Source organism: the organism of the source record quoted next, unplaced genomic scaffold, assembly GCF_019419815.1.
Source record: "Pyrus x bretschneideri cultivar Hongxiangsu unplaced genomic scaffold, Pyrus_bretschneideri_v1 Contig15, whole genome shotgun sequence".
In the NCBI taxonomy this organism is placed as follows: domain Eukaryota; kingdom Viridiplantae; phylum Streptophyta; class Magnoliopsida; order Rosales; family Rosaceae; genus Pyrus; species Pyrus x bretschneideri.
In genome coordinates, this window is record NW_025999446.1 from 1,509,952 (window position 1) to 1,527,283 (window position 17,332).

Sequence of the window (17,332 nt, forward strand, 5' to 3'; positions counted from 1 at the left end):
TGTCGACTATGCCCTAAAACTTGGGTATACCCTTTAGTTAAAGTGGTGTAATCAGTTTTTTCACTTACGTGCCTGCTATATTACATCTAACTCGTCGTGTCTGGTATTTCTATATATATTTCTGTATGCGTGTGTATAGTATAACCAATGAAGGAGGCTGACTCCTCGTTGGACAGGGTAAATGTATTTGATCCCTACTTATATATATTAATGAAGCCAGAGCAAAGTAAAGAAATAATTTTTTTGCTTTACTAGGTACAGACGTCTATATTTCCGCAATATATTCATGCATGTATATATATCATGTATGTACACAAACTAACACATACATAGGTAGGCCGCATGATAAATTTCATCATCTATAGATTGTTAGAGTAAAATTCTCATCTCCGGATTCTCCTCCTTAAATAGAGTATTTCCTTGAATGTCAAGTAATTTACAGTTTTAATCATTTTAGATTTCAATTAATATTGGGTCATAGGGTTTGATAGTTCACTAAAAATAATTCTAGATATAGTAAATATTGTACACAAAATTAAATCAAGAAGTCATATTTTTACAGATGTACAAAGGATGGTAACATGAGCGAAGCAACTTGACATGCATCCTGCGCATCCAGAATATGAATTGCTCGATTAGGTAGCTAGAAAAATACACAGATCTAAAATTTAAAACCAAATGAAAGTTAAATTAAAAGAAAAAAGGAATTCCCACTAAAATCTTTTTATAAAGTTTAATTTGGATAATACTTCATGGAATGCACATATTCCACTCCTTACCCCCCCCCCCCCAAAAAAAAAAAAAAAAAAAAACGTCCATTTACCATATGAATATCATAATCAAAACTGTTCGATTTTTTAATATTGACTTGAAAATCATTCAAATCGGAAATTGTTTAGTCATCCAAATGTATAGAACAAATCGACAGTATGAATATCAAGTAACATTCTCATGATGAACCGTTCATTTATTTGATACATTTGAGTGACTAAACGATATCCGATTCGAATAAGTTATTTATTTATTTATTGTAGGGATGATCTTCAAATCAAGGCTAAGAAGTTGAACGGTTACGATTATAAAGTGAAATTACGTTATCCGTAAAAGGTGGAATATATGCATTTCCCTATGGGGAAACACAAGTATTATCATAAATGAAGGATAATGCAAAGTTTGCATTCCCCTCTTGAGGGATGAGCTCATCCCTAAGCCCAAATAATGTATCTTTACTGTAACTTTTTTGTAATCGAAACTGTTCAATATCTTACTCTTCACTTGAAAGTCATCCCTATAGAAATTGTTCAATATCTTTACTGTAACTTTTTCGTAATCGAAACTGTTCAATATCTTTACTGTAACTTTTTCGTAATCGAAATTGTTCAATATCTTACTGTAACAACACTTCATTTATATATCTTTTCCCACGCTGAGTTTTAACCACTAGAGTGCCTTTCCCAATTGCTTGTACAAGATCTCTAGTGCCCATTTTAACTTTACAAGTTATAGATATGTCAATGTTTATTAACACAGACTCCTGAGATGTCATGTAGTTGCTGCAGGCAATGTCCACAAACCATACACTTCTATCTTGCATAATTGAAGAGTGACAAGCATAGAACATGGTTCCTGTGGTTACTTCTTCTTCCTTTGCACAATTAGCTACTTGCTTATGACTATCATAGTCATTTGCAATATGACCAAACCGGTTGCATTTTCCACACTTGGCTTTTCCTTTGTATTTGCACACACCAAAATGATATTTCTGACAAACTTGACACTGTGGTTTCACACCACTTTGATTACTACTCCCTTGCTTGTTCTGTGAATTGAACCTATTGTTCCAATTTCCTCCAGAACTGTTGTTCCAGCTTGAGCCATTATTGTTGTTCAAGTTTCCACTTTAAGACCAATTTGATCCCTTTTTGTATTGTCCCTGCCACTTTTGATTTGGCTTACTCTGTGAACCTTTGTAAGTACCAGTGGCTTGGTTATTGCCAACTTTGAGGCTACTAAAGACTTTCCCAGTTTCTATCAATTTATCCCTTTCATCATGCAAGTCTTCCCTTTTATCATAGACTTTGATGGATGCAATGACTTCTTCAACTTTAATAGTATCCAGATCTCGAGTTTCCTTAATGATAGACATAATGGACTTATACCTTCTACTTAGACTGATCAATAGTTTTTGCACAATCATTTTTTCAAACACATCTTCACCAAGTGATTTCAAATTATTCACAATTCCAAAAAACCTAGCCAAATAGTCATCTAGGTTTTCACCATCTGTCATTCTCATATACTCAAAATCTGCCCTAACTGCTTGAAGTTTTACAGCTCTTACATTTTTATCTCCTCTGAACTCTTTTCTCATAATATCCCAAGCCCTTTTTGCAGTCTTTTCGTTTCTAATGCGAGGGAAGAGCTCATCAGTTATCGCTCCTTGAATGACACTCAGCACCTTGGTGTTTTTGATTTTGTCTTCTCTGGAGATGGTGGGTGCTTCCACTGAAACTTATTCAGCCTCACTTTCTTCATCTCCAGAGCCTTCTTCCTCCTCAAGAATCGGTTGCGGTTGTACTTTGATCTCTACTACATCCCATAGATCATGTGCTAGGAGGATAGTCTCCATTTTGATAGCCCAAAAATTGTAGTTTGCACTATCAAACTGTGGAGTTCGTAAATCTCCACTTGAAAAACCTAATCCCACCATTTTCTTAGTCAATATCAGTGAACCAACCAATAAAGGAACCACCTTTATCCCTTCTAGGAATTTTTCAGAAAGAACCTCTCTCACAATTTACGCCCTCTCTGGAATCAGACCTAAAGCTCTGATACCATGTTGAAATGGTATCAAACTTTATGTTTTACATTGATTAACAAACAAAGATTGAAACTTTAAACCAAAAAATCTATGCAGAAAAGGAAGAACACTAAGAAAATGAGAATGTTCAGTATTTTTTCTATGTGAAAAACTCAAAGAATACAAGCCTATATTCTTCTAATTAGTCAAATGCTCAGATCCTATTTTCAGGGATCAAGGACTCATCTCCAGCCATTCAGGTCATCGGAGGCTACGATCCTTCCACTTGAAGGAGGATCGAATAACACAGTACATCCCAAACAGATAAGAATAACAGTGGTGTAGGTTTCTAAAATAGGAAATAAAACTAGCTGTTACAACTTTAAAGCTAACGGCTATTTCTAAAAAAGGCAAGTTCTTTATCTCTTCGAATTCTTCATTCTCTTCACTTTCAATCTGCAGGATTGTCATCTGCAGGTTGATTTAAGCTTAGTATGCAGCTTAATTCTCAACAAAGCGTCGATTGCATCCTTGAACACTTCCAAGTCTATATCACTGCCAGCACTGACAGACCTTCCCTTCTTCGTTTATTTTTGGACGTTGAACTTGCACTCAACATTTTTAACATAAATGGAATACTCAACTTTTCTCCGCCTACCAGTTTCCTATACACAAAAAGACACACAAACATGGGCAAGTAAAACAAGTGTAGTTCGTAAAAAAATTCGATATTATCTCACAAACAACTTCAGCCACCCAAATAAAGATGAATATGCCAAGTCATAACAACTTATGGTTATTAGTTTGTTATAGGTGTGTTGTAAAGTATTATGTTTTGGTTAGTTAGAGAGAGAATAGTCAAAGGCTATACATTAATGGTTGTATTCTTCATTTGTTAATTAATGAGAAACATACTTTTCTTACGTTCTAAGAAAAGCTTCCAGAGAAAGTCTTAAGTTTCTATATGGTATCATTCGCCTCCTACCTTCCGGCATTCTCGATCCTCATCGTCTTCGTTACACATCTTTGATTTCTTGATTATCTTTAAGAATTTTCATCTCTGTTGCCATGGCTTCTCCTTCTGATTCATCATCTCAACATGAATCGCTTCAACATCCAGTCCCCAATTCCTCTTCTCAAAACCTTAATTTCACAAATTCATCAAATTCGTATACATCTTTTACGATTCAGAACATTGGGAGTATGGCCAATCAAGCTTAAACGCTCCAACTCCCTTCCATGGCGTGCACTGTTTGCACCGATTTTTCGTCGCTATAAGCTTATTGGAATTGTTGATGGAACTGAGGTGTGTCCACCTCCCTTTCTCCCAGATCACTCTATAAACCTTACATTTAACCTCTGGTATGAGAAAGATCAAATCTTCTGATCTGGTTGAATTCTACACTTTATGAATATGTAATTCTCTTTACTGTTAGTGTATTTTCCTCTCGCGATCTCTGGATCAAGCTTGAGCAACGTTTTGGTGGTGTTTTTTATGATCATATTCATCAACTTCGATCTCGTCTCCAAGCCATATAGAAAAGGCTATCAATCCATGTCCGAATATCTGCAATAATTGAAAGAGATCTCTGAGTCTCTCTCTACAACTGGAGCACCGATCTCCAATCGTGATTTAATGGCGGCAACACTAGCTGGCTTACCAAATGAGTTCGAATCTTTCATTGATTCACTCATGCTTCGCATGCCTTCCACTTCTTTGGATGAATTACATAGCATTCTTCTCACAAAAGAACTCTTCATGTCTCGTCACAAGAATATCTCATCCACTACTGAACCGTTTTAGGCATTCTCAGTGCAATCACAAACACCTCTGCTTCCCACATCACCGCCTCAAGCACTTGCCATTCAGAATCAATTCTCACATCAAAATTCTTCTCGATTTCACTCTAATCATGGACGAAAGAGCAATTGAGGACATCAGTTCACCAATAACAATCGTGGTTCTCGAGGTAATTTTCATGGAAATTCTTCAAACTGAGGTTAGAATCAAGGGTTTCGTGGTTCTAATTTCATTGGAAATTATATCATCTGTCAGATTTGTGGTTCCACCAGTCATGAAGCCATTGATTGCTTTAATTGCATGAATCCTGACTTTTCGGGAAGAATTCCACCTGCAAAATTCACAGCCATGTGTGCACATTACAGCTCCAACCTATCCCCTTCTTGTCTTATTAACTTTGGTGCCATTTGTCATATCACAAATAACATTGCCAATATCATTTCACCTACACCATACACTGGAGAGGACAAAGTCTACATTGGTGATGGTATAGGTCTGTCCATACAACATATTGGTTTTTCTTCATTGCATACCTCTAATGCTGCCTTTAAATTGTGCAATGTTCTTCATGTTCCAAAAATGAAGCATAATCTGTTGTCTACTTATCAGTTTGTAAAAGATAACTAATGTGCATTGACTCTTGATTCTGATGGATCCAGTGTAAAGGATTGTTCTATAGGGAAGACGTTTTTGCAGGGTCTAGTTAAGGATGATTTTTATCCTTTGCAAAGCTCTTCTTCCCCTGGTTTATCCTCATCCAACTATTCTCATGCTCTGGTGAGTGTTCAAGCTCCTATCCGGCTCTGGCACAGTCAACTAGGCTATCCCTCTTCTTCTATATTTCATAGACTATTATCTATTAATAAACTTGCAGTCAAAGGAAGATCAACTGTGGATTTATTTTGCTCTGAGTGTACTATAGCAAAGAATCACAAGTTACCATTTGGTTCTTCCACATCATCAACTACCCATAGCTTAGGATTGTTACATTGTGATTTATAGGGTCCTGCTCCTGTAACTCTAGTGAGTGGATTTAAGTACTATCTTTTCATAGTTGATGATTTCAGCAAGTATAGTTGGATGTTTCCTTTAAAGCTCAAGTCTCAAGTGTAGTCTACTTTTGTACTTTTAAAAACTATGTAGAAAACACAATTGGAAATACAATCAAAACTGTACGTTCTGATTCAAGGGGTGAGTTTACAGGTCTCTCTTTTAAATCATATCTTCAAACTCATGGCATTCTTCATCAATTAAGTTGTCTACACACACCAGAACAAAAAGGTTATGTAGAAAGGAAACATCGACATCTAGTTGAGACAACTAAAACTTTATTGGTTCAATCTCATGTTCCTTACCAATACTGGGTTGAAGCCTTCACTACTGCATTATATCTCATTAACAGATTGCCAATCTCTGGGATTTCACAATCACCTTGGGAGTTATTATTTCATACAGTTCCAGATTACTCAAGGCTCAAAGTCATTGATTGTTTGTGCTTTCCATAGTTAAAACCTTATGTGTCCTCCAAACTTGATAGGAAAAGTAAAAGATGTATTTTCTTGGGATATAGCCTACAACATAAAGGTTATAGATGTCTGGACGCATAAACACAAAGGGTTTATATTTCAAGACATGTAGTCTTTGATGAGACTACATTTCCATCACCTGTGTCTTCTGTTTCTTCCTCTACATCTCAGCCTAATGATTTGGAGTTTTCTCTACCTCATGCATTTCATCTAATGCTCCATCTTGTGCTTCAACTCCTCTTCCAATTTGTATTGAACCTACCTCCACTGCTTCAATTGTGCCAAGTGACACCACAGAATTTAATCATTTTTCTGTGCAACAAGTTCCACATATACAAGAAGTTTAAAATGTACACCCCATGACGACAAGGTCTAAGAATGGCATTTATAAACCAAAGGCATTCAATGCAACTAAACATCTTATTCCTTCTTCCATCGAAGTGATTCCTACAACATATTTGCAAGCTTCAAAATCTGCAAATTGGAGATTAACAATGCAAAATGAATTCAATGCTCTTCAGTCTACAGGTACTTGGACTCTTGTCCCTTATACATTCTCTCATAATGTTGTTGGCTACAAATGGGTATTTAGAATTAAAAAGAACCTGATGGCTCCATTGAAAGATACAAAGCCCGGCTTGTTGCCAAAAGCTTTCACCAGAAGGAAGGTTTATATTATAAAGAAACATTCAACCCTGTAGCTAAACCTATCACCATCAGAATCTAATTAACATTTGCTGTGCAATTCAACCGGTTCCTTAATTAGTTAGATATTAGCAATGCTTTCCTTCATAGGGATTTAAAATAAGAAGTGTTCATGGTGCAGCCTCTTGGTTTCAAGATCCATCTCTTCTAAATCATATGTGTAAGCTCAAGAAATCTTTGTATGGTCTTAAACAAGCCTTAGGGCCTGGTTTGATAAGTTGTTTCAGGCTTTCAAATCTCTTGGTTTTACTCAATCATCTTTTGATGCCTCTCTGTTTGTTCTTAAAGTTCCAACCTTGGTCATTGTACTCCTTTATGTTGATGATATTCTCATCAAAGGTCTCAATGCTTCTCTCTGCCAACAACTTATTCAATAGTTGAGTACCCTATTTCCAGTCAACGACTTAGGACCCTTACACTACTTTTTGGGCTTGGAAGTTCATAGAACCAAAGACAATTTTTTTATGCATCAAGGCAAGTATTTACTTGATCTCTTACAAAAGACTAATATGGATGGAGCTAAACCCTGTTGTACACCTCTCAATTCTGCAAAGTTGGATCACGGTGGTGAATTGTTACCTAATCCCACTAAATATCGATCTCTAGTTGGTGGTTTGCAATACCTCACTTGAACCAGACCTGATATTTCTTTTGCTGTAAATCAGGTGTGAGAGTTTATGCATGCACTAACAATTACACATATGCAAGCAGCCAAGAGGATTTTAAGATTCCTCAAGGGCACAATATCTCAAGGTCTTCTATTCAAACAAAGTCTTTTACATCTTTTTGCCTCCTCGAATGCAGATTGGGCTAACTGCACATTTCATAAAAGATCCACTAAGGGTTTTTGTGCCTTTCTAGGTTCTAACTTGATTAGTTGGTGTGCAAAGAAACAAACCGTAGTGGCTCATTCATCCACTGGGGCAAAGCATAGGTCTTTGGCTCAAACTATAACAAAGATTACTTGGATATGCAAAGTGTTGACAGATTTTGGTTTTCCCATGATTGTTAAACCCATTCTCTGGTGTGATAACATTTCAGCCATATCTCTTGCTTCTAATCCTATTTTTCATGCTCATATTAACCATGTTGAAATAGATTATCACTATATCCAGGAATTGGTTCTTGCCAACTTAATCAAAGTCCAATATGTGTGCAGTCAGGATTAGATTACTGATATTCATACAAAGTCCTTGTCTAAATCCATGTTTCAATTTATACAATCCAAGCTCTCACTTGGAATCCTGCCTTTTTCCAAGTTTGGCTTGATGGGGTGTAAAGATGAAGATGCCAAGTCATAACAACATATGCTTATTAGTTTTTTATAGGTGTGTTGTAAAGTATTTTGTTTTGGTTAGTTAGACAGATAATCTGTTTTGGTTAGTTAGAGAGAGAATAGTCAAAGGCTATATATTAGTGGTTGTATTCGTCATTTGTTAATTAATGAGAAACATGCTTTTCTTACTCTCTAAGAAAAGCTTTCAGAGAAAGTCTTGAGTTTCTATACCAAACCCTAACATTATTTTTCATCCTTCCTTGCACCACAGTTGTTTGTTCACCAATTAAAACACTATTTCCTCCCCATAACACTGCAAAGAACTTCGGCCTATGCTCACAATGATCATCCAACACAAACCCATTAATTTACACTGTCCATTGGCAGTCTCCTTCCTCGAGCCAACCAACAAATTCAAAGTTTCAGTACATTACATTTGATTCAAAACAAGGGAAGAAGACTTACCAAATTTTTCTGATCAAAGGTGTTTAGCTCTGCATGCAGGTCCTTCGCACAAACACTCCCATTTTTCTTTCTTTTGTCTACCATGCTTCTCTTCCAATGGCAAAATTAAGCATTTTCTCTCTTCCTACTCCTTTTTATTTCACACTTGAAAGTTAATCTCGATCGTCCAACTGTTTGGGGCCCAACTCAACCAGATCACCATATCCATGGACAAATTAAAAATTGTGGGAAGACGAAATGACCGGACCTTTAATGCTTGTACCATCAGCCACCACTCACCAAACATCACATCACACCGATCGCTCTTTCTTGACCTGTACCTCTACTGCATTTCATTAGGTTAGGAAATGGATCCTCTCTGAATCCCTTCCTTCTAAGCCTAAGGATCCACTAATCCGCGTCATTGAAATTTGATCCAACAGTTAAAGTTATTATAACTTTTAAAGTGAACCCCTATTTGTAGCTGCTAGATCAAATTTCAATGGCTTGGATTGGTGGATCCCTAGGATTTGGAGGAAAGGATCCGGAAAAGATCCCTTTATAGGCATATGGAGTTGGGGTACTGGCATACTGATCACATCCAGAAATATACAGACCAGTGCACCTCAAGGTAGCACTTTTTTATAATGTGATATGTTAAGAAAGGCCATGTTCTTTTTGGGAAAAACTCTATATCAAGAGGAAATTCTTGGATAACGAGTTGGGGGACTTGTTAACAAATGATAGAATCATTTTTCAATGACCCATTATAAAAACGTAACAGAAACCCATATCCAATAAATAGGTCTGAGCCATATGAAAATCCCAAAAAGACATCCTTAACATGATTAGAAAAGAAATTCGTGCTTGGCACCACATTTAACACATATTGCCATAGATCGAGACCAGCCATAAAAAATGATCCTCGTCGGATCTTCTTTCTGGGGATTCGTGGAATCTTGTAATCATGTCCGTTCATCGTACATCGTGCGGTCCGAAATCATTTTAAATTTTAAATTTTAAATTGAATATAAAGAGTACGATGAACGGACATGATTACAAGATCCCCCTAATGCCCACAAAGTGAATCCAGCAAGAATCCTTGTCCCCCAGCCACCACCTCAAAGCATTACCGACCACTAACCCCTGACAAAGGCTAAGGAATCTAGCCTAATAGATCCTGGTGTTGAGGGGAGAAAAGTGTTTTAAGCACATGAAAGGTTCAGATCAGGGCAGGCAATGACATCACAACACATGGAAAGGCACTGGTTAGAAATTGGCTAACCATTATATAAAATAAGAGGGAAATATAGGAAAGGGGTTCAAGTGTCAAACCTCAAGTAACAGTAGAAATTTCTTAGACCATCCTGGTTCAGATACCGACTGCAAGAAGCCTACATCATATTCCCATTTCCAAATCTCCCTATTGCATATTAAGCTGAATGCTTCTTTTCCTTTCATGTAATATTTGTAACCTCATGCAAATACATAATATTACTACAATGGATGTACCCGATTATGAGTGAACCACTATATATCTCTATATCAATTTCATCACTAACCATTTACTGGATATCAGGCCCAAAATCAAAACCCCTAATATTCACATCTTAAAATCCTAAAAACCACCATTGTCAACCTTATTAGATATTAACATCAACAAATATGAGGGTTACATATTTACTCTCATACTTTTATCATTGTTTTATGATTAGTTATGATTTAGATATAAAACTCACTGCGCAAATTATTATCTTCACTTATGTATTAGTCAAAACAGATATTTCTAACCAAAACCAAATAAAGGTAACTACTACTTGAATAGATTGTTATCATTTTTTATCAGAAAGTAATTACTAACATAATAATATTTCTTTTTGATATTATATTTATAAAAAATAAAAAATCAACGGGTGTGTAACATCCTATATCGCCTAGGGGAGTGGATCCTGTAAGCCTTATATGTATATTCTCATTTCTACCTAACACGAGGCCTTTTGGGAGCTCACTAGTTTCGGGTTCCATCGGAACTCCGAAGTTAAGAGAGTTCGTGTGAGAGCATTCCCAAGATGGGTGACCCACTGGGAAAATCTCGTGTGAGTTCCCAAAAACAAAACCGTGAGGGCGTGGTCAGGGCCCAAAGCAGACAATATCATGCTACAGTGGAGTCAAGCCTGGGATGTGGTGGGGGCCTGGGCTGGGATGTGACAATTTGGTATCAGAGTCAATCCTTGGCCGAATGTGTGCCGACGAGGACGTCGGGCCCCTAAAGGGGGTGGATTGTAACATCCCACATCGCCCAAGGGAGTGGATCCTATAAGCCTTATATGTATATTCTTATCTCTACCTAGCACGAGGCCTTTTGGGAGCTCACTGGCTTCGGGTTCCATCGGAACTTCGAAGTTAAGCGAGTTCGCACGAGAGCATTCCTAGGATGGATGACCCACTGGGAAGTTCTCGTGTGAATTCCCAGAAACAAAATTGTGAGGGTGTGGTCAGGGCCCAAAGCAAACAATATCATGCTACAGTAGAGTTGAGCCCGGGATATGGTAGGGCCCAGGCCAGATGTGACAGGGTGGCTTCGTCACAACTGTCCACCCTTTCAAAGGCCAAGAAGACTCACATAGGCATTTTAGTCTTCCCCCGACCACCATCATGTGATTCACCCCAATGCCAAGAATCGAACCTAAGACATGTCGTGCAAAAGATGGGCCTGAAATTCTTCCCCAACCACTAGGCCACCTCGTAGTGGTTTATAATATTGTACATTAAATAATGGATAATGTTTGTGTCCCCAGTGGGATGACTTACTTTACCTCTACTTATGAATAATGAATCTTTACCATCCAAACATCATAAACAGAATTGTTTATTATTTTCATCAACATCTAAATATCATATCTACAAAAAATTATTTCATTTCGAGATCTTTTAGCTATTCATATGGATTAAACATATGAATGGTTCATCTTGAGGATGTTACTTGTTACCAAAACCGTTTATTAGTATAACATGTATCGATGACCAAAGGATCTCTAAATTGAATGATCTTTTGAAGATATGATATTTAGATGGTGATAAAGGTTTGTTAATCATAAATGAGAGATAAGTAAACCTCTCTGTAGGAAACACAAGCATTATCATTAAATAATTGAATAAATCCCTAATTTGGATGATGGGATTGTACATCATTTCGTTTCATATCCATACTTTTACAAATGAACTAAAATGCACCTGCAAAACAATCAACACATTTGATCAAAGACAATCAATACCTTTGATCAAAGACAATCAATACCTTTGATTAGAGACCTAAGCCTCATGCTCCCACGAGGATAGGGGGAGGAGGTTAGGCCAATGGATCTCCGATGCCTAAGTTAGTTTCTCTGAAAAAAGTCTGTGTTTAGGGTTTTTAGGGGTAGCAAAAGCTGACCGAAATTTGGTAGAGATGGAGGTATATACAGGGGAGTGATCGGCCATAGTGTTAAGATTTTACCCTACACATGATGGCATCCTATTGGCCAAGGTTTACAGAGAGAATATTCTCAAAATATTAAATAGGAAATAATATCTTGAAATAATGTTGTAAATATCTTTGATTGACTTAAATATGGATCACTTACTTGAATGGAGTCAATCTTTAATTGTGAATGTATTAAAGATAGGATTTGATAATTAACCCTTATCTTTAATGTCTTTGGCTTTTCCTTGCCATGGGCAAGTGAGTTGTCTTATTCAACTACTTAGACCTTCAGGGGGCGCTGAGCTATGCGTAGGAATATCTTGGAAGTCTGCCTATTTAACGAGGGAAATATTGTCTTTTTAAAGCAAAAATTCACGTGTCGCCTCTAGAATTTTTGAGATTATTTTAGGCTCCACGGTACTCTTTATCCATTTGGAATCTAAAGTGGTAATGGTTGTCGATTTGTCTCTGTATATAATATTCATAATGTTACAGACTTCTTAGATTTGGATCTTGAGTCTTGAAAAAATACGTAGTTTGAGAAAATTATTGATGCCATAAGGTGTGCTGTAAATCAAAGAATCAAATTTTGATGCAAATTAAATTAAAATAATTTATGAGTAAAACTTGTCCTCACAAACAAACTTGTAAGTGAAGGATACCCAAAAGTTCATGCATACCAATCCTTCATTTTTATTCGATGTGAGATATTTTGAGGCAATGATATGTTTCCCTTTATTCTTATAAGGACACCACTACGACAATCTACACACTAGTACAAAAAATACTTTGGGTGACGTAGGTCCTTCGTCGCGCAAAGTCAAAAAAACGTCGCGCAAAAATTTGCGTGACGAACCTTCGTCGCGCGATAGGCGTCGCGCCACGCCTGTGAAAGAAGGTTTTGCGCGACGAAGAAGTTACATACGTCACGCAAAGTGTCTTTGCGTGACGTAGTAACATGCGTCACGCAAAGTGGGCTGGTGTGACGTAGGTGTGCATCACGCAAAGTGTGTTGGTGTGACGTAACATGCGTCACGCAAAGTGGGTGGCGTGACGTAGGTGTGCGTCACGCAAAGTGGGTTGGCGTGACGTATGATGCGTCACGCAAAGTGGGTTGGCGTGACGTAGGATGAGTCACGCAAAGTCGGTTGGCATCACTCAAAGACACTTTGCGTGACACATACCTACGTCACGCAAACCCACTTTGTGTGACCTATGGAACTTCTTCGTCGCGCAAATTTTTATGTTTTTATTTTTTTTAAATTTTTTTGACAAAAATATTTTTGATTTATTAATATTTTTTTTTAATAAATATTGTAATTATTCTAAACAATAAACAATAAACCAAGAAAAAAATTAATTATAAACCATATATATGAAAATGTGCATACAAGATGTCTAAACAAAAAAAGAAAAAACTACAACAAGTAGTCTTCTAGGTTTGAAAACTACTGGGTATTGGGTAAGTGAGGTGGCTGGGAGGTCGAAGGTGGAGTAAGATCAGGTGCTGGCAGCTGGATTTGGAGACCGGACACCGCTAAGGCCTGTACAATCATACTCATCTGGGCTCTCATCTGTTCGTTCTCAGCTCTCATCTGCTCGTTCTCCGCCTTTATATGCTCGCTTTGGGCCCTCATCTGCTCACTTTGGGCCTTTATCTGCTCGTCCTGGGCTGCAAGCTGACCTTTAAGGGTTGTCACTTCCTCCTTCAGGGCGTTGACCTCTCCTGTGGTCGATTTGGAAGAAGAGGCACCCGTCTCACGAACCCGCGCCTTCCCCATACCCTGAACAACCTTGCCATGACGACGACCGTACTTTTGATCCAGGACCTCAGTCATGATCTGAAAACCTACATCCTCGGGTAAAGTGACGTCCTCCATCGGGGTTTCCGAGGGAAGTTGCGATGTTGCTTCTTGGAGAACAGCATCGCCCTTTTCCACCATAGTAGCCTGTAATAATAAAGAAAAAACGTATAATGGTTAATAACAAAATATAAATAATATTTGAACGATTCATAAATATAAGAATAATAACAATTACATCTACTTACATGAAGCTGCTCAGCGATCTCATTGCCAGGTCGAACGTAAACGTCCTTGAACACGTCGATAATAATCCAATATCAAAAGCTTATAGTTTTCTATATGTCAGTAATAATCCACAATATCTCAATTTTTTTCCAAGCAAAATAAATATCTCAACAAATAAGTGCTTCATTTGGTATTCTTCTTTCTAGTTCCATATCAAAATCTATTTACATCCCTATGTTCTATAAAGAACAATTGATATGAAAAAATTATCTTATTTACATCCATGTAATATAATACACAGTAAAAAATTATCTTATTCATCGCCAAATATTTGATTTTTCGCTGTGGTTTGTTATTTTACCGAATTTGGTTGTTGATATTTCGTATTTTTTATCGTTCATTTGTGTTCTATTGGGGGTTGTATTTTGCTAGAATTTCATAGAATTTGATTTGGTTGCGTAACTGATTGGCTTAAAATTTTGTGAGATTAAATATTTCTTGAATTTGATCATTAGATTTCCCTTTTTTTTTTTTTTTTTTTTGCAAATATCTTGTTTTCTAGGTCCCAACTTTTGACATTGTTGTCCAGTAGTTTACTCTTCTTTGCAGCAAAGAAGTGTTTTTCTTGTACCATGCATAGGATTTTTAGAAATGGATCAAAACTAACATGAGATATAGAACTTCTGTGTTTCACTTACTTATTGATTGGGTTACAATCTCAGCATGAGAAACTCACTCCATGATCTGAAAAACATGGAAGAATTATATAGCTACAATAGACAAACTAACCTACGATTTTAGAAATACAAAGTAGGATAAATTTGCTACATGGAGATCCCACAACAGAACCAACTTACAAATATTCTAAACTCCATCCAAAATTCAAACCGTCTGCAATTCTATACAAAAATATAAACTTGTATGACAATTACTACAATTTGAAGTAAAATTTAACCTATGCAATAGTTGAATCTCAACAATATTAATATTCTCAAGAGAACAAAAAAAAGCACAAAAAAATAAAACCCCATATAAAAAAATCCAAGACTTTGTACAGAACATAGGCTTACCTTTCTTCAAGAACTGCAATTGAAATTGCAGCAGTTGCGTTTGTTGGGTGGTGGGAGTCATTTCGCTATGCAAGAGTTGCTGAAAGTTTACCAAAATTTTAGTAAGATAAAGAACAAAAATAGTAATCACAAAACTCAAATTTAAAGCATAGTTTTGTAGCTCCTAAATTTTTTCTAAAGAATGCAAACACTATTGCCTATCTCAGATGGCTATAACTCATGAATCCAAATCTCATTGAATCAAGCCTATTCTCCTAAACCAAAGATGAAATTGTTTCATGATCTGCAACTAATATGATTTACAACTAATATGATTTGAATTTCTGCACATAAAATATATTACTTTATGTAACACTTGATAAAATTTGGAAGGTCCTTATATAATAAGATTCATGCTTGCTTATGATTTTTTTTTTTTAAATTCCCTTAGCAAGAGGATTAGTAATGGTAAAGCTAAAGTTTGGGGATTCATGTGTGATTTGGCTTTTGATGTTCAAATTACGGAGAATGAATTTGTCGATGTAAGTTGGCAAATATTTGATCGAGTAAAAACTATGTTTAGCCACAAAATACTATCATGTAGTCAGATGGAAGCATTAAGGATTAATTTTCATTAATAGTATTCGATCTATTTGCAGACATTTTGTACGATAATCCTTTTTGGGTGGTTAGTCAGATCAATTAGGGATATATTTAACTAAAATGGTAACACATTTTAACTAAAATGATAATACAATTCAATATCCTTCTCTTTGAATTGGAGATTAAGTAGAAAATATTACCCACAAATCATCCACATATTCATAATTATGCATGAAAAGTAGAAATTCGAAAAGCAAAAACTAAATCACTTACATGGCAGGTCTTCAGCAAGAATAGCATTGCTGCAACCAAAATTGATACCAATAAGCCGTACGAATCTTATTGATTATGAGTACCAATTCTCTAGATTGAGCACTGCGGGGTAAGATCTGCACTTGTGGGTAAAATCAAATTAGGTTCTATTTAATCACAGGTGCACCAGAAAATTATAAAAAATTTCATACCTTTAAGTTTCAACATTTTTACTCTGGAATCCAAGAAAAACCCATATCAGATTCTAAGTGGGTTTATCACAAATAATAATTTAATCAGAAATTAACACTGAAAATAAATCAAAAACACAAAAAAAAATTGGAATTTTCGTACCTCTAAGTTTCTGGGTTTTTACTGTGAATCATATTGAGAACTAAGGGCACAAATTGCTGGAGGAGAAGACGAAGAGGGAGGAAGCACGGGTAGGTGGCGGAGTAGCAGAGTAGCAGCAGAGCAGATGAACCGAGAGGAAGAGGATAAGAGGAAGAGGAAGAGGATAAGAGGTCTGAAAAGAGGTCTACGGAAAGAAAAACCGAGAGGAAAAGAGGATAAGATATATGGTTGCAAAACTTGGAAAATTTGAAAAAAAACGCCTAATTTTCGTTGTGGACCGCCAAAATTATCAATTTGCGTGACGTAGGTATACAATTTGACGTCACGCAAAGTGGTTTTGCGCGACGATTAAAGCGTAGCGCAAGGTTTTTTTTTTTTTAAGTATTAAAAAAATTACCAAAAATGTGACTTTACTCCTTTCAAGTTCAATTTTTATTTCACATAAACACCACAATAATATATTATTCTAAAAAAAACCCATAATAATTTTTTTTACATATATATCATTCAATTTCTTAAGTGTTATAAGTACAAATTAAATAAATTAAAATCTATTTAGTAAATACATATACCATTGCACTTGATGGGAAACACATTGTACGAAACAAGTTTCAACGATCCAACCGTCAAACTTGTTTGTATATGCTTCGAGATCGCATACGCCAAAAATAGGAAAAAAAAACATTTAGCGATCAAGTAACGCGACAAAACTTTTCGACGGTTATAAATGAAAAATAACGATTTAACGGTAGTTTTAACTCCGATTTTGATGATTTTTTACAGCTGCACTCCTTGACCCTATATGAATACAATGAACTAATTCGATCGTCAATTTAAAGTATTTACACAAGTGGATACCACAAAATCTTATGTTATAGTTAATGAAAGTATTAATAAACTCTAAGTGTTAGTAAATCTACCATTTTGATGGGAAACACATTGTACGAAACTAGTTTCAACGATCCAACCGTCAAACTTGTTTGTATATGCTTCAAGATCGCATACGCCAAAAATAGGAAAAAAAAACAT

At 36.2% G+C, this 17,332-nt stretch overlaps 2 protein-coding genes across 10 annotated transcripts; both read right to left on the reverse strand.

Annotated features, from left to right (window-relative positions):
• Nucleotides 1-1,387: 1,387 nt before the first annotated feature.
• Nucleotides 1,388-2,371, reverse strand: LOC125475436. The gene is made up of 2 exons (XM_048580165.1): nucleotides 1,957-2,371; nucleotides 1,388-1,731 (listed from the first exon to the last, which is right to left on the reverse strand). The coding sequence occupies exons 1-2, from the start codon at nucleotides 2,369-2,371 to the stop codon at nucleotides 1,388-1,390; spliced, it is 759 nt and encodes a 252-aa protein (XP_048436122.1).
• Nucleotides 2,372-13,382: 11,011 nt separating this feature from the next.
• On the reverse strand, nucleotides 13,383-16,510 carry LOC103928284. 9 transcript variants are annotated; one of them, XR_007256865.1, is made up of 8 exons: nucleotides 16,304-16,510; nucleotides 16,162-16,184; nucleotides 15,971-16,086; nucleotides 15,116-15,194; nucleotides 14,903-14,944; nucleotides 14,744-14,789; nucleotides 14,066-14,144; nucleotides 13,383-13,964 (listed from the first exon to the last, which is right to left on the reverse strand). XR_007256865.1 is itself a non-coding variant. In XM_048580268.1 (3 exons), exon 3 carries the CDS (start codon nucleotides 13,956-13,958, stop codon nucleotides 13,464-13,466), a length of 495 nt encoding a protein of 164 aa, XP_048436225.1. In that variant the 5' UTR covers nucleotides 13,959-13,964; nucleotides 14,066-14,110; nucleotides 14,744-15,102; the 3' UTR covers nucleotides 13,385-13,463. The 9 variants fall into 9 exon arrangements, 1 of the variants encoding a protein (XP_048436225.1); XR_007256863.1 differs by having other exon boundaries at nucleotides 13,384-13,964; nucleotides 14,066-14,110; XR_007256860.1 differs by having other exon boundaries at nucleotides 14,066-14,110; nucleotides 14,744-14,944.
• Between the last annotated feature and the right edge of the window lie 822 nt (nucleotides 16,511-17,332).

Coding starts and splice junctions, on each gene's coding strand:
- LOC103928284 (XM_048580268.1), bottom strand. CDS start 13,958: ATGGTGGAAAAGGGCGATGCTGTTCTCCAAGAAGCAACATCGCAACTT.
- LOC125475436 (XM_048580165.1), bottom strand. CDS start 2,371: ATGAGAAAAGAGTTCAGAGGAGATAAAAATGTAAGAGCTGTAAAACTT. Junction 1,732..1,956: donor TACTTACAAAGGTTCACAGA/GTAAGCCAAATC, acceptor GCAAATACAAAG/GAAAAGCCAAGTGTGGAAAA.